At 44.3% G+C, this 26,025-nt stretch overlaps 2 protein-coding genes and 1 long non-coding RNA gene across 14 annotated transcripts in view; 1 reads left to right on the forward strand and 2 right to left on the reverse strand.

The window, feature by feature from the left end:
• Positions 1-574: 574 nt before the first annotated feature.
• Positions 575-8,171, reverse strand: dcaf5 (ddb1 and cul4 associated factor 5). Its single transcript, XM_023951644.2, has 9 exons — positions 7,814-8,171; positions 6,102-6,245; positions 5,938-5,974; positions 5,716-5,855; positions 5,502-5,631; positions 3,764-3,977; positions 3,095-3,161; positions 2,883-3,010; positions 575-2,146 (listed from the first exon to the last, which is right to left on the reverse strand). Exons 1-9 carry the CDS (start codon positions 8,010-8,012, stop codon positions 926-928), a joined length of 2,280 nt encoding a protein of 759 aa, XP_023807412.1. The 5' UTR covers positions 8,013-8,171; the 3' UTR covers positions 575-925.
• LOC110017494 (uncharacterized) lies at positions 3,861-7,012 on the forward strand. Its single transcript, XR_002292910.3, has 2 exons — positions 3,861-4,002; positions 6,829-7,012. It is a non-coding gene; the product is annotated as an uncharacterized LOC110017494 (long non-coding RNA).
• Positions 8,172-11,013: 2,842 nt separating the features above from the next.
• Positions 11,014-26,025, reverse strand: part of pacs2 (phosphofurin acidic cluster sorting protein 2) — a 48,297-nt gene continuing 33,285 nt past the window's right edge. For 6 of the 12 annotated variants that reach the window (XM_078941196.1, XM_078941197.1, XM_078941198.1 and 3 more), the window contains 15 exons: positions 25,869-26,001; positions 24,574-24,678; positions 24,384-24,490; positions 24,144-24,298; positions 23,133-23,243; positions 22,943-23,051; positions 22,771-22,803; positions 18,241-18,285; positions 17,740-17,782; positions 17,145-17,187; positions 16,756-16,891; positions 16,257-16,486; positions 15,585-15,698; positions 14,117-15,206; positions 11,014-13,876 (listed from right to left, as the gene is read on the reverse strand). In XM_078941196.1, coding sequence (XP_078797322.1) covers positions 15,088-15,206; positions 15,585-15,698; positions 16,257-16,486; positions 16,756-16,891; positions 17,145-17,187; positions 17,740-17,782; positions 18,241-18,285; positions 22,771-22,803; positions 22,943-23,051; positions 23,133-23,243; positions 24,144-24,298; positions 24,384-24,490; positions 24,574-24,678; positions 25,869-26,001 — 1,483 coding nt within the window. In that variant the 3' untranslated portion in view covers positions 11,014-13,876; positions 14,117-15,087. The remainder of the gene's footprint in view (positions 13,877-14,116; positions 15,207-15,584; positions 15,699-16,256; positions 16,487-16,755; positions 16,892-17,144; positions 17,188-17,739; positions 17,783-18,240; positions 18,286-22,770; positions 22,804-22,942; positions 23,052-23,132; positions 23,244-24,143; positions 24,299-24,383; positions 24,491-24,573; positions 24,679-25,868; positions 26,002-26,025) is intronic. The other 6 variants (XM_023951633.2, XM_078941199.1, XM_020713509.3 and 3 more) reach the window with 3 other exon arrangements.

Below are 26,025 nucleotides of genomic sequence, written 5' to 3' on the forward strand. Positions count from 1 at the left end.
ATTTCAGCTTTAGGAAAACGCTTCAGCTTCAGGAAAATGCTTAAGGAAAACGTTTCAGCTTTAGGAAAACGTTTCAGCTTCAGGAAAATGCTTTAGGAAAACGTTTCAGCTTTAGGAAAATGCTTCAGTTTCAGGAAAACGCTTCAGCTTCAGGAAACGCTTTAGGAAAACATTTCAGCTTTAGGAAAACGCTTCAGCTTCAGGAAAATGCTTTAGGAAAACGTTTCAGCTTTGGGAAAACGTTTCAGCTTTAGGAAAACGTTTCAGCTTCAGGAAAATGCTTTAGGAAAACGTTTCAGCTTTAGGAAAACGTTTCAGCTTCAGGAAAATGCTTTAGGAAAACGTTTCAGTTTTAGGAAAACGTTTCAGCTTTAGGAAAATGCTTCAGCTTCGGGAAAACGCTTCAGCTTCAGGAAAACGCTTTAGGAAAACGTTTCAGTTTCAGGAAAACGCTTCAGCTTCAGGAAAATGCTTAAGGAAAACGTTTCAGCTTTAGGAAAATGCTTCAGTTTCAGGAAAACGTTTCAGCTTTAGGAAAACGTTTCAGCTTCAGGAAAATGCTTCAGCCTCATCATTTGGGGAACAAATAGGATTTATTGAAACCAGAACCGAAGCAGCTCCAGGGACTGGAGGATGACGCAGAACAGATCCTTTACTGAAGCCGTGAAGCTGCTTCATCATAAAATCTATGTTTCTGCTGGGAGGGTTCTAAACCCCCCCCAGTGTGACGAGTGTCAAACCAAATAATCCACATTAAAATAAAACGGTTCTCAGCATTATTGAGCGGGTTCTGTTAGGACTGAAACAGGACGATACAGACCGGGTTGAAAATCTCTCCCGGTCTTCACGTCTGCGAAAACTGAAGGAGCAGAGTTCTGAAAGTTTGTAGAAAACCCGCCTTTCAGACGGTGAGGGGGCGGAGTCATTATGTCTTCAGCTTCTTTTCTGAGGGGGAGGAGCCTGACGGATGTGCCCCCGCATGAGTCCGTTTCTTCGCTGCTCCTTTTTCGCTCTGCAGCCGAACGTCCTCAGTTGAAAGTCCTGCCGCTTCCTCTGAGTCTGAGGACACGCCCCCTATGGCAGGTGAGGCGGGCCGGTGCTGTCCATTCACCTCCGGGCTCTGGGAGGCGGTGCACGCCTCTCTGCTGTCGGATCCATACGTGGCGGTCCGGTGGGGGTCCGTTGACCCGGTGGGTTCCCCCACCTCGTGGCCCCCGCCCTCCTGGCTCTCGGGGGCCATTTCTGGACTGTGGCACACAAAGTCCGAAGGGCTCAGACGGCTGTCCTCGTCTTTGGCGGGACAGCTTTGGGGCTTCGCCTGAGCAGAGTTCTTTCCTTCGTCTGTGGAGGAAGAGGAGGGGTCCTCCACTGAGATGGAGGGGTAGCTGCAGGAGTCCAGGGGGGAGAACAGAGCCTGCACGGACTCGGGTCGCTCCCCGGCTCTGGACGCCACGTTCATGCGGCGCCGCCTCATGACGTTGCGGCGCCTGACGGCGCTGCGCCACTCCTCGTCGTCGCTGCTGGAGCTGGACGTGGAGGTGGAGGGGCTGGAGGCTCCGGCGGGGAGCGAAGGAGAGGAGGCGGGGCTAGACAGAACAGAATTGTCCCTCGGGCTCGGGGATCGCGGTCGCGGCATCGGATCGAGCCAGAACTCGCTGGAGTCCGAGTCCTCTGGCAGCCCGGATGGCCGTCTGCTCCGCCTCCTGGGACGCTCCTCCCCGTCCTCCCCGTCGTCTCCGTCTCCTGCTTGCTCCTCGCCTCCTGAAGCGTCCGGTCCGGCAAGGGAGGAAGAGGAGGAGTTACCCGAGTCGGTGCGGGGGTCGGCAGCTGCTGCAGGAGCTGCGGCGGCAGCGGCGCGGGTGGAGCGGCGGCCGCGAGCGTGAAGCTGCATGATGGCCTCCTCGCTCAGGTCGCTGTCAGAGTCAGAGCTCCACCCCTCGATCTCGCGCCGGACCAAGGAGTCGAAGAACGCCATCATGCGCGGATCCTCGCGGATGGACTGGCTGACGTAATCGTGGGCCAGACCGGTGCCGCTGTGCAGAACCAGGCTGATGTACTCCTCATGGGTGTAGAGGCTGCGGCACTTGTCCTCCACCCGGCCCTCCAGGTCGCCCTGGCTGTCCGGCTGCTGGTACGGACTCCACACCTGCCATGGAGACGGGAGGTCGGAGGTCAAAGGAGGACGGCGTGAAGAAGAAGACTAAGAAGGTTTCAACTGCATCAGATAAATTCATTAAAAAAAATAACAAAAGTTCAGTTAAACTGCGGTTTTCCTGTCGGTTTATCTCCATAGCAACCATTTGATTGTTTGGTCGACTTTGGGTGACAAACAGGTCTAGGACATTTTTAGAGGAATTGACAAAAATAACATTTCCTTGGCAACAGAGGGTTTTTTTTTGTTAACCACGCCCACTGTCCTAATCTGTTCACACAGTATGTCATATCTTTTTGACAATATCCTGATAAAAGTTATGCGAGGAACAAAAAACTTTGCCACCTCGGAAAAGTTGAACATTTATTCTCCGTAGCTTTTCTCAGAATGAAGCTCGAGGAGTTAGGAGGCGGTCGATTGAAATCTTAAGAGTTTAAATTTGTAGAAGGCAATAAAAGAAGTTTTTTTTTAATTTATTTAAGATTGAGGCCTCTTCCTGAGGTCAAAGGTCAACAGAACTTTAGTCGTGGTGTCATGTGGAGAAAATGTGAACATCACTACATTTCACACTTTGACCGTCAAGCAATAGATCCTTAGGCCATCCCATAATAATTTCAAAAGCTCCTTTGGAGATTCCCGACGTACGGATTTTGGTTTGACCCCCTTCCTTTTTTGATGATGTCATCATTTTTTGGTACTAAGTTTTTGCTCTCAGAAAGGATTGACCCACCTTGATGACCTTCTCCACTCCGGAGGAGCAGATCATGTAGGTGTGGGGGTTGAAGCGGACCTGGTTGACGATGGAGCGATGACCCTTCAGGACCATGAAGGCCCCGTTCACCACTCGACCCGGGCCTCCTGCGGGAGCAGAAGCAGCTGGTTGGTATGAGGAACCTACAGACTTTGGAGGAGCAGCGGCGGCGCCGATCCGCAGATACTCACCTGCTTCCGGGTCCTTGGGGATTTTCCACATGTAAAGGTTGAAGTCGTCCGATCCGGACAGGATGTACTGAAAAACAACAAGCGGAAGGTGAGGAAGAACTAACGCAGAACCTGGTCTGACCCAAACGGAGCGTCTAAAGGCCGTCTGCCATTTGTGGTTCTTTCACCAGATTTGTCTTCGGCGTTCCGAGACGCAGGAAGCAGAGCGGCCGAGAACGTCCAGGTTGGAATGTCGCACCAAACAACCCCCCCCCCCCCCCCCCCCCTCCATCAGAACCTCACACCCCACTGAGAAAATCCTCATCTGTGTGCAGAACCTCTGCAGGTTCCAGAGGAGGTGCTGACCCAAACCCGTCACTAAGACCAACTTTTATCGAGCAAAACCTATTCTTCATTCATGTTTAGTAGAATTTCAAAGTAAAAGTCTTTTGGGCTTTTGTTTTGAAGGAGCATTTCCCTCTGCATAATTCCTGGTTTCATTTTTCCTTCTCACGGTTTGTTAGCATAGCAAACGGGACTTTGGGGTGACATCATGTCTGAAAGGCACAAGGGGGCGGATCTGGGGCAGCAGTTCCCCAAACGCCCCAAAGTTCTGCTCGACTGACGGAGCAAACCCCTCTGCAGCCGCAGCCGCTTCCCGCTCCGGCATTCCCGGCGCCGCAGACCCACCTGGTCGCGGTCCCCGGCGAAGCAGCAACTCTTCATGGTGCAGGAGTTGAAGTAACCCTGGTTGTCGAACTGGAAGCTGGGCAGGCGGGAGTGCAGCTCGTAGAGGACGGGCGGCAGGCGGCGCCGCAGCGCCAGCAGCTGCGTGCCCGTGCTGTTGAAGCGGACGCTCATGGCGCTCTGCAGGGACATGCTGCCGCCGTAACGCAGCAGCGAGCTGGGAGGAAGCCAGCAGAACACAGGTGAGGAAGAACGCAGGCGGTACCAGAACCGCTTTCAAAACAGTGAAGGAATTTCTGAAACTAAAAGACGGATCAGCAGGAAACCAAAACGATGAAGAGCAGAGGACGTTTTCTGAGGAGACCTAAAGGAAAATATCATTCTTTTCTCATCTAATCATTCCTATTTATTTTTAACTATTCCACTATTTGAGTGATTTCATCACTCATCAAAAAACTGTCATTTAAGGTGGAACAGGATGAGCTTTACTTCCTTAAACGATGAATACCAAAATAAAAGCACAAACTGATCACCAAAAGCTAAATCAACCCAAAAAACATTTCATCTGTTAAAGCTAGAAAGATGCAGATTAGAAAGAACAAAAAAGACAAATATTGGAATCTGACCAAGACTTAAATCAGAAAACAAAGATCCTCACATATTTACAGATCATTTCACAGATTTAAAAGCATTTTGTTCACCAGGAAGCCTCAGAAGCTCCTGAAGGTTTCAGATATTTTCTGTATGTTTTTTAATCTTCTCCTAACTTTGCCTCTGAAGCATATTTGAGAAATAAAATATTTTCTAAAATATTATAATGTAAAATATTATCATCATGGTCATCAAGGTAAAGCTAAATCTGTGGTGTGAAGACTGCTTCAGGACCTTCTGAAGCCTCAGAAACATCAGGAGCTTCTTGGGCTTCAGGACCTTCTGAAGCCTCAGAAACATCAGGAGCCTCTTGGGCTTCAGACGCTTGAAGCTGTTATTCTAAACCTGATCATGAACATGAATTTCTGCAGCCTGAAGCACTTTGTTTCTCTCTGAAGGTTAGAAAAAAACACAAACTCTGCTGTAACAAACGGGAGGAGGAATAAATCCATAAATCCTCCACAGGGTTTAGACCCCCCCCCTGTTCCGAATCCGTGTTTCACATTCAGGTTTTTATAAACTCCAAACTGGTGGACAGTTCTGCACAAACTAAAGCCGACGTTCCCGTTGATCCGTTTATCTGCAGAACCACAACCTTCTGCTCAGAGTTTTTAAGGTTTTAATGCAAAGAAATGCTCCAACGCCTGAAGAGACCGGACCTCTGTGGGGGTCTTTGCTTGTTTTACCGCTGAAAGACACACCCCGGATCATTAAAACTCCTTCAAGTTAAAATCTAGTCAACGTTGAAATGAATCCAAAGTGACATAAAGACATGACTGATGAACGCCGTCATGAACCAAACAGGAAACAGAGGAAACGAATGAAGCTGATTTCAATCCAACCAGGACCTGAACAGGTTCTGTCTGCAGAATCACGGTCCTTTGTGAGGAAACGGCGCCACCTGGTGGACGCGGTTAGCTGCTAAACGCACTAATAATTCTCTCCTCTTTCCTCCAAAGACGTAAAACCTGGAAGTAGAATTTCAAAATAAATGCCCGGTGGGACTGCATCTAAATCTTCAGGTTGATGTGCAGACCGATCAGAATGACCGATCGGTAACGTCCCACGGACATCCGGCAAAGGGTCGCACCTGCGCGGCTTGCGGATATCCCACAATCCAACGCCCTCCTTGGAGTTGGCGGTGGCGAGCAGCCGCGGCTCCACGGGGTTGAACATGACGCTGTGGAAGGCTGAGGGGTAGCTGGCCAGGCAGAAGGGCTCTGCAGGGACGGGAAGAGGGTTTGACTTTTTTCCACACAAAAAGGAAACATCTGAAGCGTGGAGGGTTTTTCTCAGAAACCCACCTCCATGTGGCGGCTCGCGAGTGTCCCAGATGAGAACTCTGCCGTCGTCAGACGAGCTGGCGAAGACGTTGTCGTTGACGGGGCTGACGGACAGGCTGTAGACGGCGTCGATGTGCAGGAAGACGTTCAGGGTCTCCCTCCTGCAGGGACAGGCATTCTCAGGTGAAACTAGCTGCAGCGGCGGCGGCGGCGGCGGCTGAGCCAGCCGACAGTGTTACCCACCTCTCCACATCGTGAAGGATCACCTGCTCGTCGTTTCCTGTTGGAACACAAAGCAACAAGCCGACTCAGCAGCATTCTGACCAGAACCTGCAGCGTCTCGACCTGCTGTCTCTCTCTCAGACGGAGAAGTAAAGCCGGAGCGCTTGCGGGTCGGCAGCACTCACCGCCGGAGAAGACTTTGGTGTTGGAGCTGTCGAAGGCCAGGCAGAAGATGTTGGACAGGTGCTCGCCCTTCAGCTTGACCGGCTTGGCCAGACCGTGGAGGGCTTTCTCCATGTGCCACAGCAGAACCCGCCGGTCGTCTCCTCCTGCAGGGACAGACGGCCCGTTACTCGGAGGCCCCTCCCGGTTCCGCCCCGCGACGCCTCGCCGAGCGTCCGGCAGGCCGAACTCGGGTCCTCAGAGGAGATTCTGAAAAACGACGCTGCGCTCTTCCACGCGGCAGATTCAGCAGGACGTGACATCACAGCCAGCTGCATACTTTCACAATAAAACTCGTAATCATGACGGTCCACTCCTCCACTTTTGGATTCCTCGCACTGAACCCGAACCGTTCAGAACCGTTCAGAACCATCACAGTCGTCACGAATGTAGACAAATCTTATTCCCCTGTAAAGCCCTTTAACTGGTCTTGGGGGAGTTTAGAGTAAAAACCTGTCAACCCTGAAGACTCTCAGCTACATTGATGCCAAAATGTTTCTAGAAATTCATAAATGTATATTTCATAAATATGTCAAACAGGAAGTTGATCTGCAGTTTGAAACGCTGAAGACTCACAGTCTCTACATATGAATATTTGTGCTGCTGCTTGTTTTCCATTGTTTTAACATATTTTTGGGGGCTTTTTATTCATTTTAATCGATCTTTTGTCTGTTTTTGTGTCTCCGTCAGACGAGCTCACGGAGATCGGATCCGAAGCGTCTCCTTCCGGATCGATGCGGACGGTTTTATGAAATATGCAGAACGAAAAGGGAAAAAATGCATCTGTGTGAAGGAAACTCCACTTTAAGGAAGTCCTAAAAATGAATCTATTTACAGCAATTTAAGAAGAAATAAACATTTTTTCTGCTTTAAAGATGTTCTGTGAAATAATTTGTAAATCATTTTTGTTGACATGTTTTTTTGATCTACTTCTCTTGAATAGTTTATGATAAACTATCAAAGTTAATTCATCTATTGTAATAAAATAGACTTAATATCAAATGTTCTGGAAGCAGCAAATTTGTATTAACCATAAAAAAAAACATTACATTTTAATTAATTATTCAATTTACTAGAAACGTTGAATAATTTTCATCACTAAATTATTAGTTTGGATTTACAAAATAAGATTCACATCACTAGTGAAGGAAATTGTAATAAAACTGTAATAAAATGATGAAATGACGTCAAAACTATCAAAAATGGTGTTTTTTTCAGAGAAAATGTCCAAAATTGGCTGGAAGGGAAAATGATGAATCCAAATATTTTACACATCGATATTTTCCGAGTGGATATCGATTTAATTTAAATGGTATTTTTTATTAACAGTGTGGATTTCGTTTTTAAATGAAAGTATAAATTAGGTAAATGAATTCCGGTGGATTTTACGGCGGAAAGTAAACTTCAATCCCCTCAGTCCGTGGAGCTAAACGGCGACCAGCCGGTTCTCAGTCCGGCCCGGAAAACTGCTTTGAATCTTCCCAGCTCGGTGGTCTGAGGTCACCGACACGGAAACACCAATAACGGCAGAAAATTCGGGGTTTTCCGGAGCCTTTTTGAGTTTTGACGGATAATCGAACAGAGGAAGCTAGGCTATGCTAGCGCCCGCTAGCCTCAGCTGTCATCCCGACTGCCTCGCGCTAGCTAGCTAACAGGTCGGGCGCGCGGCGCTCACCGGACACCAGCCACTCTCCGCCGCTGTTGGAGAACTCGATGGCGTTGACGCAGCCGAAGTGTCCCAGCATGTCTTTCTTGTAGAGGCTGGTGCAGCCCGCCAGCCTGCGCCGCTGGAATTCCTCCTTCAGGAGCGGCTGCCCCGTCAGCTCTCTGCGGGACAGAAAGCCCACCGAGCAGCGCATACCGCAGCCCGTCATCGTGGCTTCTACGGGTTCACCGCTGAGACATGCCGCTCCGAGGGAGTCACATTATGGAGGACGGCCGCTGCCGTCGACGCTGTTCCGGGGCTCGTGAGGCTTCTTCAGCCGCTTCCTGCTCCCCGCAGGATCTCCTCCTCCTCCTCCTCCTCCTCATTCACCGGAGCATCAGCAGAAACATTTCATAATAAAGTCAATTCATCGGAGATATCATTTATTAAAATTGTGACATTTTGTAAAACCTGTTTAAGAACTGCTTTGTCTTACAAAAAGTCACTTTTAACAACGTTTGTGAATTTCACACTTTTTCATTTTTCACCTTAAACAACGACTATTATGACACATTTAAAAATAAAGTTGTTTAATTTTTTCCCCATATTTGGTAATTATATCAATGAAGTATTTCTGAGTAACGTTTAATGCTTTATTTAGATGCAAGTAAATACAAAAAGAGGCTAAACAAATAATTAGAAATATATAGGAAAACATATATTTTTTATTGTTCATGTGAGAAATAAAACATTAGTATTATTTATGCATTTTGATAGAACTATTAGTTAAAATAAACTACATTCTGTTGTTTATAAATCATATGTATACATGTAGTGATGGGTGGGGCACATCATTAAATATTCTATGAAGTTTATTTATATTCTATTTAGATTTTTGTCATACATACAGAGACATGCAGTTAAATGCAGAAAGTTTGTTATTTATGTCGGGACACAACCAGTTATTTGATTTTTTCATGTTAAAACATCTCTCATAACTGGACAGTAAAATTATAAAAAGCAATCATTTTGAATTGAAAATAAACATTCAAAAACGTTCAGGATTAACAATTTATGTTTTTTTTTTCTTTTGCTCTTTAATAAAACATTGCAGATATCTCCTGGGCATGTTGCTTTGTTGTGTCCAGATTCCATCTAATGTGATTTAGACACCTTAAAATTTTATTTTTTGTGAATATATTGAACAATTTCTAATTAAATAATTGTAAAATGATTTTAAAAGTGGAATTATTGTAGCCGAAAACAAAATCAACATTTTATCTCATCTCATTGGTTCTTTTTCTAAGCAGGAGCTACAACGACCAATCCCTGCAGTGGTGGGCGGAGTTAGGATACATAAACAGGAAGTGCTGCGAAAGCTGCAACCTGTCCATCAGGAGGGAAAATTTGTGAAATAAAGATGGAATAAAAACGAAATTAATTTGTCGAAAACCGACTCCAGGTTTTCATTTCATAACTTTTCCTTCTGCAGTGGATTTTACATTTCAAACATTAAAAAAACTGAATGGTTGAAAACGAAAATATTGGAAATATTTGCGTAGATTTTCGTCTTTACCTCAGAAATGTAAGTAAACGTTCATAACTTTAAGCATCCACGTTGTTACCATCAAAACAACTTAATTATAAGTCGCTTCTACAAAGGAAACTAAAAAAATCAAAGAATTGCAAAAAAAAGTCATAAATTACCTTTATCACATTTTCAATAAAATATTCAGATAAAAACCTTTAATTCATAACACTAGATGAATTGTACTGATAATCAAACTAAGGATAAATTAAAGGTCCAGTTTAGTTGACTGATGTTTAACCGTTGACTGAATCTACCGGTATGAATAAAAGTCAACACATGGATAATGGAAAATGTTTTTTAAAAGTGAAGGTGCAGATATCTCACTGGATCCATCAGATGGGAACAGTTCCGATTGTGGGAACCAAGTTCTAATCGTTTGTGTCTAGAAGGATTTCCAACGTGGAGCAGAAGCCAAAACCAACGAGAAGCATAAAGGATGTTTCAAGCAACAAAGACAAACCTCTACTGACAACACAGATAAAATAGAGTCATTTACTAGTAAGTAAGTACATTTTATTTATATAGCACCTTTCACAGACAGAAGTCACAAGCTGCTTCACAAGTTAAATAATAAATATATATTCATAAAAGACAAAGCATATACCATGTAAAACAATCGTTCCAAGCCCAAATAAAAACAGTTTCAGTTAAAATGCTTTGCAAAAAAAAAGTTTTCAATTGACTTTTAAAAGACTTTATAGAGTCCAGGGAGCGTAGGGACAACGGGAGCTCATTCCAGAGTTTAGGAGCAACAGCCTGGAAGGATCTGTCTCCTCTGGTCCGGAACCGAACCGGGAGCAAAGGACCATCAACAGGTTCTGATCCACAGACCTCAGTGCACCAGATGGCCTGTAGGGGGCGATCAGTTCACAGACATATTTTAGCACTGCTGTAAAGCCCAAAGCTCTCCACAGTCCCATTTCCACACCTGATAGCAGCTGCACCAACCTGCAACCGTCAGGAACAAGGCGAGGTTCACCGTCTTGCTCAAAGACACTTCGACACATGTGGTCGTTGAACCTCTCTTGTAGTTTCGTCTCACGGAGCTGCACAGACCAGCTCCTCCAACCGCCTCGGTTCTGCCTCTAGTGTCCGTCTCTTCTTTGTGCATTAACCTTACTTTGATTGCTTGAAATAAACCATTTCAAATCAAAATTTTCATTGAAAACACACACAAAATTTTGGATATTGATAAATCATGTAATAAAATGGTTAGAACAGGGTGGGATTATGTAAGTACCTTCCTTCCACTCCCTTTTAACCAATCTTTAATTTAATGTCTAATTATCCTGAGAATAATATGTCTTTGTATGAATGTAAAACTGCTGATTGCATTGTTCTGTGCTTCATTCTTGCTTTGATTGCTTGAAATAAACCATTTCAAATCAAATCAAAATCTTCCAGTTCTGACGCCTGCAGAGGAGACTTAGAACATCCCCTCCCTGAGTGGCTGCAGGCCTCAGTCAGACCAGAAACGGGAAGCTGCAGCTCGTTGGTGCACCCATAAAAGTTAAGTACACAGGAAAGCCCTAACATGAACACATTTATATATTCTGAAATGTGAACATGCAATACTTTTTTTAAACCACGTAGACAAACTGTCTTCAATAAATGACTTCTAGATAGAAAGACAGGAACATTTCAGTGAGTATAGTAGTTTATTACTCCCATCTTTAGGGATTACAGTGGTAGTCTTAAAGGAACTTTGAGTTTCAACAAGTCTTTCTGGAGATGCCATGATAAATCTAAACACCTTCTACATGGAGAAACGAGGAAAAGCTCAACATGAACCGTGTTTTCAGCAAGCCTGACCGTCACCGCCGACACGGACAGGCGTGTCTGACTTTCAACAGGAACGAGCCGCGAGAAAGAAACCGCCATCGTCGGTCCAGAATCAGCACCGTTGGAACCTGGAACTTTTACTTATTGATTTGTCAAAACGAAGCAATTTAGGCACTTAAACGTTGGCAAAGGATTCGATCAAACTGCAACTTGGAGAAGGTGGGTTTGTTTGTCTTTCTGTTTGTTTTTGGCATCACCGTCAAATAAAAATGCTGATCTATTAAGTCACACATTCTCAGAAAACCTCAAAGTATTAGAGTAAAGCGAGCAACCAGGCGCTCAGCTGAAGAAACACTGTGGGGGGGGGTCATACCTGCAGATGAACACACTGATGTTTAACACATTGAAAAGTGCTTTCCATTCAAATACATTCACTTCTATGTAATGTCACTGCCTTACCTGCCTGGATTACCAAACAGGTAAATATTAAGATGCAATAAAACAGATTAACAAAAGGTATGGAGTGCAACACAAGAATTATGGGTAAAAAACACACACACACTACTCAGTGTAATGGTTGTGTCCAAATTCCTTCATTACTCAGCGCTCCTTTTAGTCCGTGTGACAGTTGGTATGGAGTTATATTTATGCCATCAGGCTGCACACAAAACTTTCTACGTTATTTAATGAAATGTTAAATATTTACTTTAAATACTTTTTCTTTGCTTTCCCAATTTTTTACTGCTTTCATATTTTTTCCTTTCAAACATTTTTTTTCACTATTTTTATTTTTTGCTTTCAAAAAATATTTCTGCGTTTGCAACACATATCTTTTCGCGTGCGTTGTGTCTCATCTTACTTTTTTCCTATCTTTGATTTTGCTGATATTAGTTTCCGTTTAGCGTGACAAAGCTGCCATCAAACAGCTGCTGATTGGTCCAGATTCTAACCAATCAAATCGCTGTATTGATCTAACATGGTGTCTGCTGCTGAGGCTCAGAAACAGAACAAACTCCTTTTCCCCTCGATATTAACTCTTTGGATGAAGAAAATTTCATTTTCAATCATTTTAACAATAATTCAAACTTTCTTTCTTTTTTAACATAAATCATTTTTTACTTAGATTTGTGAATTTATCTCCTGAAACAGTAAAATAAACGACAAAGTTTATCTGCTGACATTACGCAACAGGCCTCTGTGTGAGATCTGTGAATCCTCCGGAGCAAAATATTGGTAGAAAGTGTGATTTTCTTTAAGATCAGTTTTTAAAAACAAAAAAGAGAGATAGAGTTAAAGCAGACCAATCAGCAGCTGTGGGATGACAGAAATGTCACGCCAAACTGAAACCTATGCGAGCAAAATCAAAGATAGGAAAAAAAACGAGATGAGACACTGCATGCAGAAACATTTGTGTTGCAAACGCAAACATTTTTTTTTAAAGCAACAAAAAAAAAACATTGAAGGCAAAAAATGTTTTTTGAAAGCAAATATTTAATATTTTCATTTGCAACTTAGAAAGTGTGCAACGCATAAATATCACTCCATAGTTCTGATGGACTGTCTGAATCTCCAAATCCAGTGTCCTGGAAATTCCTCCAAAGTCTCTAAATGAGCCTCCATGTTTAATAGACTGGCAAATATGGACCACAATTATTGTGTTTCAACGGTTTATCATTAAAAAAAAATGCTTGTAAATGTATTTTTCATCATCATCAGAACACAATAGTCTTCATAAAATGTTCACATTTATTAGGTTTTACTTCGACACTAAAAATGTCTGAATGACATTAAAGCAGAACACTGGATAGTCCTGCACTAGTACGCTTTCAGGAGGGATTCTGGATGCAGAAACTGTTTCCTCAGCTAAGAGACTAAAGGTTGAGGAGTCTATAAAACCTACAAGAGCTAATTCTTTGCTAGCAAGCAGTTAACTACTTTCCCTTTAATTCAAATAGTAGTAAATATGTCTTTAACGCTGACGGTACGACTTTGTGGTGTTACACGTTGAAAACCCAAAGAGTTGTGTTTGTTTGTTTTTTCATTGCTACTTCCTATGAACTAGTTTTTCCTCTTTAAATTCTCCGGACTGGACTACCTCAGCTACTGTCGGTGGGTTCAAAAATAAGCTACTGCTGGTTCATGTTCATTAAATGAATGCTAAATATGTTGGCAAAGGGCTGAAGGTCATTAATTAGCCTCACTGCTGTTGCTAAGCTGAGCTACGCAGAACCGATGTGACCCAAACCTCCAGGAGGAACCAAAGATGGTTCAGTCCCAATTTAGCCTTATGTTGAAGTCATCTCATCGCTTTACTGTGACATTTGAAAAAACGTTTTTATAATGCGAATGTTTGCTGAGGCTTAAACATATTTACAGCCCACCCGGCAGGGTTGATGTTGAAGTACCTCAAACGACCACTAGAGGCTGGTTTCAAAAAGAAGCCTGCTAGCTGCCACGTCCAACGCTCAAAACATTTGGCGGTTCTGTCGCTTTTACTTTTTTTTTTTTTACATATTCTTGATAATCCTAATTTGTTTTCATTACATGCTTTTTCTGTGATTCAAATTACAAACTGACCAATCAGAGGCTTCAATAAAAGTAGGTGGAGCCAGCTGGCACCAACGGCCAAAGTTCAAAATGTTAAACAGTTTTCACAGTGGTAGGGGTGTGGCCTTCCAACAAGCTCCTTCCTGATTGGTCAGAGTGGCTGTCTTAGAGACCTTCTCTTCCACTTTCGGCTTCTCCCATCAGGGGTCGCCACAGCGAACAAGTCGCATGGTAAATTTGGCAATGTTTTACGCCGGATGCCCTTCCTGACGCAACCTTCTCAAACCGGGCTTTGAACCGGCAGAGGTAGAGAAGGGAACAGGGAGCAGCCCGGAGTCGAACCCTGGTTTCACGGACGGAAGGCGCCGCAAACCAGCACGAGCTAAACTGGCTCCCCTTGCTGTCTTAGAGACCGACTCGGACCAATCACTGCTTACTGACGACGTCTAGCTCCAACGTGGCGGCGTCTGTCACAAAAACGTGGCGACTGAATTGACTTCTTTTGGTTGGAACCGGAATAAACCATTTTCTATGGGCGACGTCACCTCAGTCCAGTTCTCACAGACAGTGGTTCATCCGTGGTGGCCAAGGGCTCTTTAAGCCCCGCCCATTTCTCTACAGTCAATTATAAAGCATGAGACGACTGTTTGAAAGGCTGCTAACATTGGACTGAAACTTAAATGAGAACCGAAATGCAAACTTCAGCCTCCATTTTTCTAAGGTTCGGCATCGGAAACGCTCATCCTCACAAAAGTGGTTATTTTCTCAATTCAGACTCTAGTTTGCCCCCCCCCAGTCCACGGGAAAACGTGACATGAGAGAAATGAGTGGACTTTCCAAACCTCTGTGAACACAAAGCTAACCTCCATTCACCTTTTCCATACCGAGTCCAGATAAGGGCGGGTTTATGGAGCGCACATCAACACCAAGACCTGCTAAACAGGACCAGGTTGGTTCTGATCCGACACAGTATTCAGTCTATTGCTCATCACTACCTCATAGGCTGTCCAAATCCTGCATGTTTGGTCTGAAAAATATCACTCCTGGATCACGGCAGCTTCTTCTAATATGTACAACAGCAAAGTCGTACCTTTGAAGCCTCTTCGGGGCAACAGTTGGTTAAGAATCATTTAGATTTTTTTCTATAAGTCTAGAAAACATCAGCAGGATTGCTCTTATAAAAGCACAGTAAAGACTTTTCCTCAGCAGCCACATTTTTGCTGACATAAATAGAAAAAAAACACTCAACAGATTAAATAATCGGACAAACGGGACAGCGGAGAGAAACCTTAAATTAAGACGGCGTCGTAAAGTGTGCACAGGAAGTGAGGAGGTTAAAAGCGGTTGGCAAAGCAAAGGGGGCGGGGCTCCGGGATCCAGTCTCCTAGTAGGAGCCTTTGGAGTGTCCGAAGATCCCGATGGGGAAGTGCTTGACGTGTGACGACCACTGAGCCGCCAACTGGAAAAACTTCACGTCGTTCCACTCCACGCCGTCGATCAGCACTGCAGAGACAGACGGAGACGTTACGGTAAAGAGGAGAAACGGCGCAGAACCCACGTGATCCAAACGGCGGCCCGCACAAAAGAAGGTTTGGAAAAGTGTGGAGACGATCGCTGAGGACCTCGACGGTCTGACTATAAAGATCAGAACGTCTGTCTGAGGCCACGTCCGATCGGCAATAATCCCAGATTATGATCAATCCCAGTTTAGCGCCAAAGGTCGCCCAATCTTAATCCCGATCTCGCAAATCAAGTTAGGATCATTGGAAGACGACTTTCTGGAAAAACCCACAGAGTTTGAAATTCTGGCAGCTCAGAAATGAGGAAGCGAGAATCGAGGAGGATGAAGATGCAGCAGCTGAAGAAGAGGAGGAGGATCACCTGTCAGCATGGTCTGCTGCTGCTTGGCGGTGCAGATGAGGCGGCTTATCCCCTCGATGGTCTGACTCTTCGACTCCACCTCTTTGTCTTTGCTCTTTTTCGGCAGAAACATGACTGGCAGACAGAACCAAAGGTGTGAGTTAGAACTGAAGAAGGTTCTAGAAAATGCATTGTAAACCAGAAGGAGCTGCGTTTCCAGAAGAAACTGCAGGGTTGATGCTGTATCGCTGAATGAAAATGAAACTGAAAGGGTAATAAAAATATAACAAAATAAAGAAATGATGAAAGTTGACCATAAATAAGGTGAAAACAGCACAATAACAACAAAGACATGTTTGTGAAAAATGCCAGAGCCGGGTATCGAACCAGCGAGCTTCTGCACCAAGGATTCCCCATTTATTTCAATGGAGGCAATCTGGAAATATCTGGAAAAAACAAGGATCTGAAGGACCAAAAGTCACAGCTGGACAAAGCTGAAAGAGCTGAACATTTGAATAGCTGAATGGTTAAAATAGATGAAAGATTGTAGGAGGAGTTAAGAGACTAAAAATGGAGGAAGATGCTAGAATAAAGAAAGAGAAACAGGAAAAGATTGGTTGAAGGATTTAAAGCATTCAACCAATGGAAGTTTGGCGGGAAAACAACAGATGGCGTTTCAGAGCCGTTTCCCACCTTTTTTATTCTTCTCTTTTGTCACTACGGTCATGGACATGGTTGGCTGAGGGCTGGGCTCCGGGCCCCCCAGCGGCAGCCTGCTGACCTGCAGCAAGCGAAAATTGCACTTGAGAGTGTTTTTGGAGGAGGAGGAGGAGGAGTCCCGCTTCTCCACGTCTTTCTTCCTCTCCGTCGGAGCCGCCCAGTAGTCCACCTGAAGGCCCATCAGCTCCGGCTGGCTGCTGGAACTGCACAGAAATATGATTTCATCTTGCTGAAAGGAAAGTTTCTGCGTATCTAAAGTCTTATCTGAAAAAGTTTTTCTAAAAGGGAATTTTTTTAAAAGTCAGTTAATAGAATCTGAATTAAGCTTCAAATCATCTTTAAAACTTAATCCATGAACTTATTTTCTTTTAAAGCGTCTTAATCTGATTTTCTTTGTTCAGTCCGACACAAAAACGTCCGTCACTTCAGTTCTGCAGCTGAAGGTCGTGGAGACCCGCAACTTTCTTTGTACCTGTAGGCGCAGAAGCTGGTGTTGACGGACGGAGAGGAGGGCGGCGTGGGCGACGCCTCCTGGAAGGCGGGCGACACCTGCGGAGGGGTGGAGGAGAGCAGGGAGGAGCCCAGAGGAGCTGCGTCGTCAGAGTCTCCTGAGGAGAGAAGAAGCCAACGTTCTCAATTCGGAGAGGCGGAGCCACTTTTCCAGTATGGCGTTGGGGAATCTACATAAACATTTATGGAACCGGACGCACCAAAACTAAGGATGCATCTAACACAAGACTCAGAGACTAAATGCTTTCTGTTTGCACTAAATCAAAGCTGTTCTATGAAAAGAAGTGGGACATTTCCATCAAAGACATGTTTGTTTTGTCCTCTGGTGGTCTCTGGGGTCCAAAGTCTTGCCTGATGCTGCAGATGTTTGTTCCACTATGGCCACTTTCACCATCTGAAGAGCAGAGGAGAAAAAGCAAAAGGAGGAATTATCGCAACAAAAAATGCATCAGGAGTTCAGGAGCAGCTGACTTCTGTCTGTGGCCGTGTCCGAACCCCCCCCCCCCAAAAAAAAAAAAAGACTACCAGCCACTTTAAAGAGCCGCTCTGACCAAAATGCTGTTTTTGGGGCATTTTTCTCATAGATAAAGCAATTTAGACCCAGATTTACATTTCTGAGTATTTCTTTATCCAAATCATTGTGAATCAGGGGGCAGACAGTACAGGTTACTATGGCGACCAATGAGCTTCCTGCTCCGCTCCCTTCTGATGCATCCACTAGCAGAAAACAGCTCCATGAACGTCTTTCTTTTCCTTTCATTGGTGTTTCTCGCGTTCGCCATTTGTCCAGGGTTTCGGTTTCTTTAGGTGAATTCGGTTTTGAGCTGTTCAGAATTTTAACCAGTTTAGGCGTATTTCACGTAGTTTATATGCAAATCTTACACAATTGGGAATGATTTTTTGCGAGATGCATACACACACATGTGTTGTCTTTCAACCTGCTTACCCCGATGAAAGGGATGAATTTCTGACAGGAGTCTTCATCAGGGCTGGAGGGGGGGGTAGCAATCCCAGGAAAAAAAAACACATGAGGAGAGAAAAACAGTTAAGATGCAAAAAAAGACAAAGACTCTGCAGTTCCATAGACTAAGCTTTAGAGGTTAGTAATGTGGGCGTCGTTTCATCGTCCGTGCAGACTGCAGACATGATGCGCATGCGGCGGGGCTTGCTTTTCTCCTGGCTTCATCTACACAGGCGGAGAGCAGAGCATGCAAAATTCTGGCCAAGTTGTAGCTTGAAGAGAGCTTTCCGGCCGCTGCAGACGCAGCCCGAGGCCGGACAGAGGAGGAGGCAGAGGGTCCGGCAGGAAGACGTGGACCAGAAGGGAGAGCATCAACGAGAGACAGCGGTCTACAGCGGGAACTATTTTCCCGGGAACAGCCAACAAAGTAGCTGGGATGAAGCGTTTGGCTGCGTCGCTAGAAATGCCAGACGTTGTTGCTCTTGCCTTGACGTCACCTGCTGCCGCCCCCCCAGGGAAGAAACAGAGAAACTACGGGAAAATAGAGAAGGAAGACACAGTCTGCAGAAGGTAACGTTTACTTTTGCCATCATAGTTTAGAGCAGCCAGAGACCCAGCCAGACATCTGTCTGCCCATCCGCCTGCGAGCATTTATGTTCCTCTCCCCGTCCGTCTGCATGTATTTCTGTCCGTTTGCATGTACTTCTATCCGTCTGCATGTACTTCTATCCGTCTGCATGTACTTCTGTCTGTCTGCATGTATTTCTGTCCGTCTGCATATACTTCTGTCCGTCTGCATGTACTTCTGTCCGTCTGCATATACTTCTGTCCGTCTGCATTTACTTCTGTCAGTCTGCTTTTTATCTGTCCGTCTGCATGTACTTCTGTCTGTCTGCATGTACTTCTGTCTGTCTGCATGTACTTCTGTCCGTCTGCTTTTTATCTGTCCGTCTGCATGTATTTCTGTCCGTCTGCATGTACTTCTGTCCGTCTGCTTTTATCTGTCCGTCTGCATGTATTTCTGTCCGTCTGCATGTACTTCTGTCCGTCTGCTTTTTATCTGTCCGTCTGCATGTACTTCTGTCCGTCTGCATGTATTTCTGTCCGTCTGCATGTACTTCTGTCCGTCTGCTTTTTATCTGTCCGTCTGCATGTACTTCTGTCCGTCTGCATGTATTTCTGTCCGTCTGCATGTACTTCTGTCCGTCTGCTTTTGACTGTCCGTCTGCATGTACTTCTGTCCGTCTGCATGTATTTCTGTCCGTCTGCATGTACTTCTGTCCGTCTGCTTTTTATCTGTCCGTCTGCATGTACTTCTGTCCGTCTGCATGTATTTCTGTCCGTCTGCATGTACTTCTGTCCGTCTGCATGTATTTCTGTCCGTCTGCATGTATTTCTGTTTGTCCGCATGTATTTCTGTCCGTCTGCATGTACTTCTGTCCGTCTGCATGTATTTCTGTCCGTCTGCATGTACTTCTGTCCGTCTGCTTTTGACTGTCCGTCTGCATGTACTTCTGTCCGTCTGCATGTATTTCTGTTCGTCTGCATGTACTTCTGTCTGTCTGCATATACTTCTGTCCGTCTGCATGTACTTCTGTCCGTCTGCTTTTTATCTGTCCGTCTGCATGTACTTCTGTCCGTCTGCTTTTTATCTGTCCGTCTGCATGTACTTCTGTCCGTCTGCATGTATTTCTGTCCGTCTGCATGTACTTCTGTCCGTCTGCTTTTTATCTGTCCGTCTGCATGTACTTCTGTCCGTCTGCTTTTTATCTGTCCGTCTGCATGTACTTCTGTCCGTCTGCATGTATTTCTGTCCGTCTGCATGTACTTCTGTCCGTCTGCTTTTTATCTGTCCGTCTGCATGTACTTCTGTCCGTCTGCATGTATTTCTCTCCGTCTGCATGTACTTCTGTTTTTCTTTTTGGATGTTAAAAAGATTTTTTTTTTTGCAGTTTTCTGTCTTTTGGACTCGCCGTTTCCTGACTTTACTTATTTACAGATTCCTGAACAAATGTTAACATTTCAGAATGTAAATGTAAATCTGACTGTAAAATGTTTACGTAGCTGTTAGAGAGCAGAGCTCTATGTGAGCTCATGGTGCAGCGACCCTCAAACACGTCGTCATGACAACAGAAGGAGCTTCTGTCAACAGAACAGGTCCACGTTTCTGAAATTTGTTTTCCATTTGAAGCTCAAAATGCTGCCAGGACGTCTAATGATGAGACAGAAAATGCCACAAACACAAGATTATTGTGTTTTCCTCCACACAAAAAAACATGGATTGACGTGTTTTAGGACGACCGAAGTCTTTATTACTTCTTTACTTTGAGTTGATCTGTTTTAAGAAAAATGGATCCTTTATTTTTCTTACTTTCTTCGCCTTTTTTGGGTCCAAACTCGATTAAAAAAATACAGATTTGTTTAAAAAAATATAATGAATTTCAACCAAAAGGATCTCATCCATAAATGGTTGATAAATGTATAGAAGGAATTGCAGCTCGCCAGGAGATGGACAGGAGACCTGAGGGGGCGAACCTCCCCTACAGCAGCTGGAATAGGCTCCAGCAACCCAATGACCTCCATGGATGGATGGATGGATGGATGTCTCAGCTCACATTTCATTTATGGTTTCTATGGTCTGTAAAAACATTTTTATCCTTGTTCTACAACATCCTTTGAGTGATTTTCTTTGTTTTGTCTGGATGGATCACAGACAGACAGACAGACAGACAGACAGACAGACAGACAGACAGACAGACGTGATTGGCTGTAAGCAGAATAAAGGGATGAAAAACAGAACAAGGAGAAAGAAATCAGAGGAGAAAATGGGGTTTCTGCCACTTTATCAGCTCATGAAAGTCAGAACTTTATTTAAAACCGATCTCTGATATTTTAGATCAAATTTGGAGTCAAAAATTAATCAGATAAAAACTTCATCAAGAAAAACTTTAAGTTTGAATGTTTTTTTATCTCATTTCAAAGCTGCAGCCAGCAGTTCAACCAAAACCGATTTTAAAAATGATGCACTTCCTTCTCTCTTCCATTCTATTTAAAGCAAAAACGTTCAAGAAATAAACTTCAACGGCACATTACAGAGGAGTTTATATAAATAAACTCCTTGAGTGTCCAAGGATAAGGTTAATTCCCACCTGAACCACTCGGCTACTCTGATTCCAAAAACTCACATCCTAAATGTTTAGAAAATACTGTCAAAATATTAAAATATTCAACATTTCGCAAATGCAAACTTGCAGAACATTTAATTATTTATTTATTTAACCTTTGTTTTCATGCAGATGGTATTAAAATAAGTGCTGAATTGAGCAAAAAAAATGCACATAACTCAAACGTTTATTAAGTTAAGTTTAGTTTTCTTTAATGAAAATTAAAAAAAAAAAAAGTGTCTGACAACAAACGTATGGATGTGACCTTTAACCTTCATGTCAGAGTGTGACATCACAGCAACGAGATATTTTTAAACGCTGTTTTCAAGTCGGCGCAGTCGGAATTTCACAAAAAAATGCCTCCACGCCTCAGACGGCCTTTCTATGGCGTCCAAAGAGGATTTGAATTTACTTATACTTATATGAGTAATAACGACCGAACAAAATTCCAATTAAACTGTTTTCATTTAAGTGACTGTCAGAATGTTAATACGAAGTATTAGGGCCACCATAAAAGGAGAAATATATGCAAACATGTGAGAACAAAGCCGAACAAATAAAAAACAAAATCACAAGTTTATGCTTCAAAAAAAAAAAAAAGCTGCACGGTGGCGCAGTGGTTAGCGCTCTTGCCTCACAGCAAGAAGGCCCCCGGTTCAAGTCCCGGCTGGGGGACATGAAAAAACAGCATCAATGGGGGACTTTTCTGTGTGAAGTTTGCATGTTCTCCCCGTGCATGCGTGGGTTTTCTCCGGGGTCTCCGGCTTCCTCCCACCGTCCAAAAACATGCTTCATAGGTTTATTGGCAACTCTAAATTGTCCCTAGGTGTGAGTGTGAGAGTGAATGGATGTGTGATTGAGGATATTCTACCCTGCGACAGACTGGCGACCAGTCCAGGGTATCCCTTGCCTACGCCCAAGTGGCCGGGATAGGCTCCGGCAACCCCGTGACCCCGAAAGGGAATAAACGGTAAAAGAAGATGAATGAATGCTTCAAAGAATAAAATGTCAGATTTAGCTTTTAAAATGTTTCAAAAAGAAAACAGAACATGACCTGTTTGTTATTTCAGAGAAATCAGACGGACGTCACACTGCTCAAAAATCTCCTTTAAATTTTTCTAAATGTACAACTTTATTTTGGAAAAAATGTGACTTTTTTCTTGTAAAAGTACAACTTTTTACATCTTAAATTTACTTACTTTATTTTAATGACTATAGTCTCATTTATTTTTTTTATTTTAGAGTGGAATACTAATACTATTATAGTATTGAATGGCAGGAGATAAAGTTATAATAATATGAAATAAATTCTTTATTAAACTTTTGGGTTGTTTGTATTTGTTTATTACATGTTTTCTTTATTTTTTTAATGAAAATTTTAAATGTTTTTATCATAAACTCAGATTCTTAAAATTCTTCATCCGGTAAAAAAATAAAACTAACAATGAGGGAAAACGAAGCTTTAATGCTTAATTTAATTTAATATAATTGTGTTTTTTTATGGCATCTTTCTGGGATAAACCTCCTAAAACTCATTTTCAGTTGTAGATCAGGCGGTATAGATCAGACTGTAACCACGGCGACCGTTTTCTCCGTGGTTTTTCTTGGCAGCTGCTGGCTGCAGCCCTGAATGAGCACACGGACGGATGTAAGCAGATCTTTAGGATGTTTTTGGATAAAACGACATTGTTCAGATGAATTTTAGTGGACAGAGTTGCTGTCCTTTCCAGAAAAAACGCTGATAAAGTGGCGACCTTCCACAAACAACGACGTGGTCTGAGGGGAAAAGGACTCCGTGTCACGCATAAATCATCAGGCTACATGAGAAACAAACTCAAATCGACCACAATACCTTACTGCAAAATCAAAATGAAAGCTCTTTTTCCTTCAGAGAAAGAAAAAAATACGACAAGGATAAAACACGTTAATCCCACGCCGGTATGGAGACGCACAGATGACTGGACGAACTGGGCGTCGGCTCAACAGCGTTTAGAGATGGCAGTCTTAGAGAGAGACCGGCTCACCTTTTCTGCTTGTATGTGAGCATGGCCTCGGCGATGGGCAGCTGGTGGGCCCCGTTAGCCCCTATCATGTACTGCGTGACCCGGGACACCACGTCCAGGTTCTCCTGAGCTGCACAGAGAGGGGACATCAACACCCACAACCTGAACACGTCACACCCGGAAGAAAAAGAAGGACTTCCACAGGACAGACCGACAGCAGGAGCCTCCGGCCGGTGGAACAGCTCCCTCCAGGCGGCGTCCTGGAACAGACTGTTGTATCTGCAGTCAATGGTTCCCAGATACTTGGAGACCGGATGCGTTCCTGCGGAGAACGTTCACAGAAGCCACAGCATGGATTATGGATGTTGATGTTTACCGGTGCAGGTACCAAAACTGTTTGGCCTGTGTTCGGGCGCCTGACACTAATTATGACATCACACTATGGTAGCCCCACTTGGACAAACTATGCAGCGTGGAGATCTGACGGGCTCTACATATTTTCCTTTCACATTTTCTTTTGTAACACAAACCTCTTTTCCCTCATAAGTTGTGTCTGACGTTCTTCTTTTTGATGTTTCTAGAGAGATTTTGCCACAACCCACTTAGTAAAAAGATCTGTGGCTGTTAGAAAGAACCTGCTGCTCCACAGAGAGAACCGTGTCTCTGAGCAGAGCCGGACTCGTAGCTTCCTGTTTGCAGGCAGGGGAGGGTGCTTTGTCACGGCGTGCGCTCCGGAGGAACGGACCCTTCTGGGTCCGTTCTGCAAATAATAAAGCACCGGCCGCATAGATTTTAACAATAATCATAACAACATTAAAGGCACGTTTAGAAGATCATCTCACTCCATGTCGGAGCTTTGTTTGTTTACAACAGAACTCATCATTTCTTCTTCTACGATCGTACTGTAATTTGTCCAGACCAATCACCATCTGACACTTCATCGGACCAACGTACAGCCAATCAAATAGTGTGACGTCTTCATTAGTGTCAGGCCCCGAACACAAACAGTTTTGGTACCTACACCATATAGGAACCTGTTTCTGAGGAGAATCTGTTCTATGGCGGAACCAGAATGGCCAGATTTTAAAAAAACAAATCTAACCATCCATCAGCTTTTGAAAGTTGATTCCTCAGAAACCAGCTACATGAGGTTTAGGACACAAGGTTCCTCAAGAGAGCAAATAGAAACCCGGTCAGCCTCGGCTGCAGAACGTTTACCGACCTAAAGGGATGATGAGGAACCTCATGTAGCTGAGCCAGTCCGGCGTTTTGTGGGACAGGTGGTCCACGAAGAGCCGGAGCACAGCGCTGAGGTAGTTCTGCGCTCCTGCCACCGCGACCTTGATGGGAACCGGCGTCTGGGAGTTGCAGTTGCAGCTGAAAACAACAGAGGAGTGAGTGAGGGCGGGGCTGTGGGGCGGGGCAGCGGCACGCCGCAGGACCGACGCCGCTGCAGACTCACAATCTCTGGATGCGAGACACGATGGTGTTGAACGCGGCCTGGATGTCGGCGGTGGTGCACGTACAAACCACCGGGAAGTGGTGGTTCTGCAGCATGTCTGAAAGATACTGGAGCAAACGCAGAGGAGAAAAAAACGTCATTCCGTCACAGAAGCGAGAGCCTTGGGCCTCTGACAGGTGTGCGGACTCACCTGGCCCTGCCAGTCAGACGTGTTGATGAGGATGATGCTGTCAGGAAGCTGGCTGTCTGAGACCAGGATGTGGTTGAGTTGGTCGTAAACCGTCTTTCTCGGAATCTGAGCGAACAAAACGACGATGTTCAGGAAGATTAGGAGAGGGAACTTTTAGTACAGCGTTCGCATGTTTATCCCAGGAGTTCTAAAAATAACCTGTGATAGACCAAATGTGGGAAGTATTCCTCCTTATGTTTTACAAGATGTTCTAAAACTCCTCGCTGCACGCTCCATGCTCTTTTCTCAGACAGACATGAAGATTTTCACAAGATTTTTCCAACATGATCCTAAATTCAGGGCTCCTCCAAGTTTCCTAGAGTTAAATTTAAGACTTGTTAAGGCCACCCGCATTAAAAATGTTAGAAAAATATCTATTTATTGCTTATTGTTACTTCTTTTCTTCTTGTTTGTGGTCTGCATCTTGATACTTCAGCATTTTTCCTTTTATTTATTTATTTTTTTTAACCGCCATGTTGGAGTCGGACGGCGTCTGTGAGCAGTGATTGGTCCGATGCTGCCGGAGTTTCTATGGCAACCACTCTCACCAATCAGGAGTGAGCTTGTTGGAAGGCCACGCCCCTACCACTTAAAAGTGGGCTACAGAAAAATCTGTCAAACGCTTTGAACGGTGGACGTGGGGAGCAGCAGGCTCCTCCTACTTTTACCGGGCCGTCTGATTGGTCAGATGGTAACTTGAATAACTTGAACGACAGAAGAATTATCATTAAAAAATTATGATTATCAAGGAGATGTTAAAAAAAAAAGGTATCAGATCCAGATCGGTTTTTCTGACCAATAGAAGCTGTTTCTTTCTCTATAGAAGTCAATGGGATTTTGCTTGTACTTCCTGTTTAAAACGCCGGGGGGCGGAGTCACTCAGTCCAGTTCTCCTATAGAGTCCATGGATGCGCCTGAATCCTTTCCATACTCACTATATAGCACGTTTACCATTTTCTAGTGTTATCTGAATCTACAATTCCCAAATCAAGTGCCCTAGAAATTTCCCAGAAGTCCCTGGGAAAAACCAATATACATCAATGCTCACTAGATTGACAAATATAGACCACAATGCATTGCGCCAGTTTTCGCAAATAAAAGGTATTTAAATGTATTTTTAAAATAAACCATCAACATTTTTATCTTCAGAAGACAGTGGACTCATAAATAATCGTCACAAAACACTCATATCAGTTAGATTCTAACTTTGTAAAATTGATGACTCCTTATTGGCGTCATCAGCTCTGTCCTCCCACCTGTAGGTGGCAGCGCGTGTCCAGGGAGCGCTCGTTGTCCAGGCTGTTGGCCCTCTCGTTCTGCGGCCTGCTGGGCTGACGCTCCTTCAGCGACGTACTCCTGCCCCGCCTGCCCGTCAGCTTTGGCTCCTGCCTGGAGCAGAGATTCAGAACGCCG

The sequence above is a fragment of the Oryzias latipes genome, chromosome 22 (genome assembly GCF_053564925.1).
Source record: "Oryzias latipes strain Hd-rR chromosome 22, Olatipes_Hd-rR_3.1".
Lineage (NCBI taxonomy): Eukaryota > Metazoa > Chordata > Actinopteri > Beloniformes > Adrianichthyidae > Oryzias > Oryzias latipes.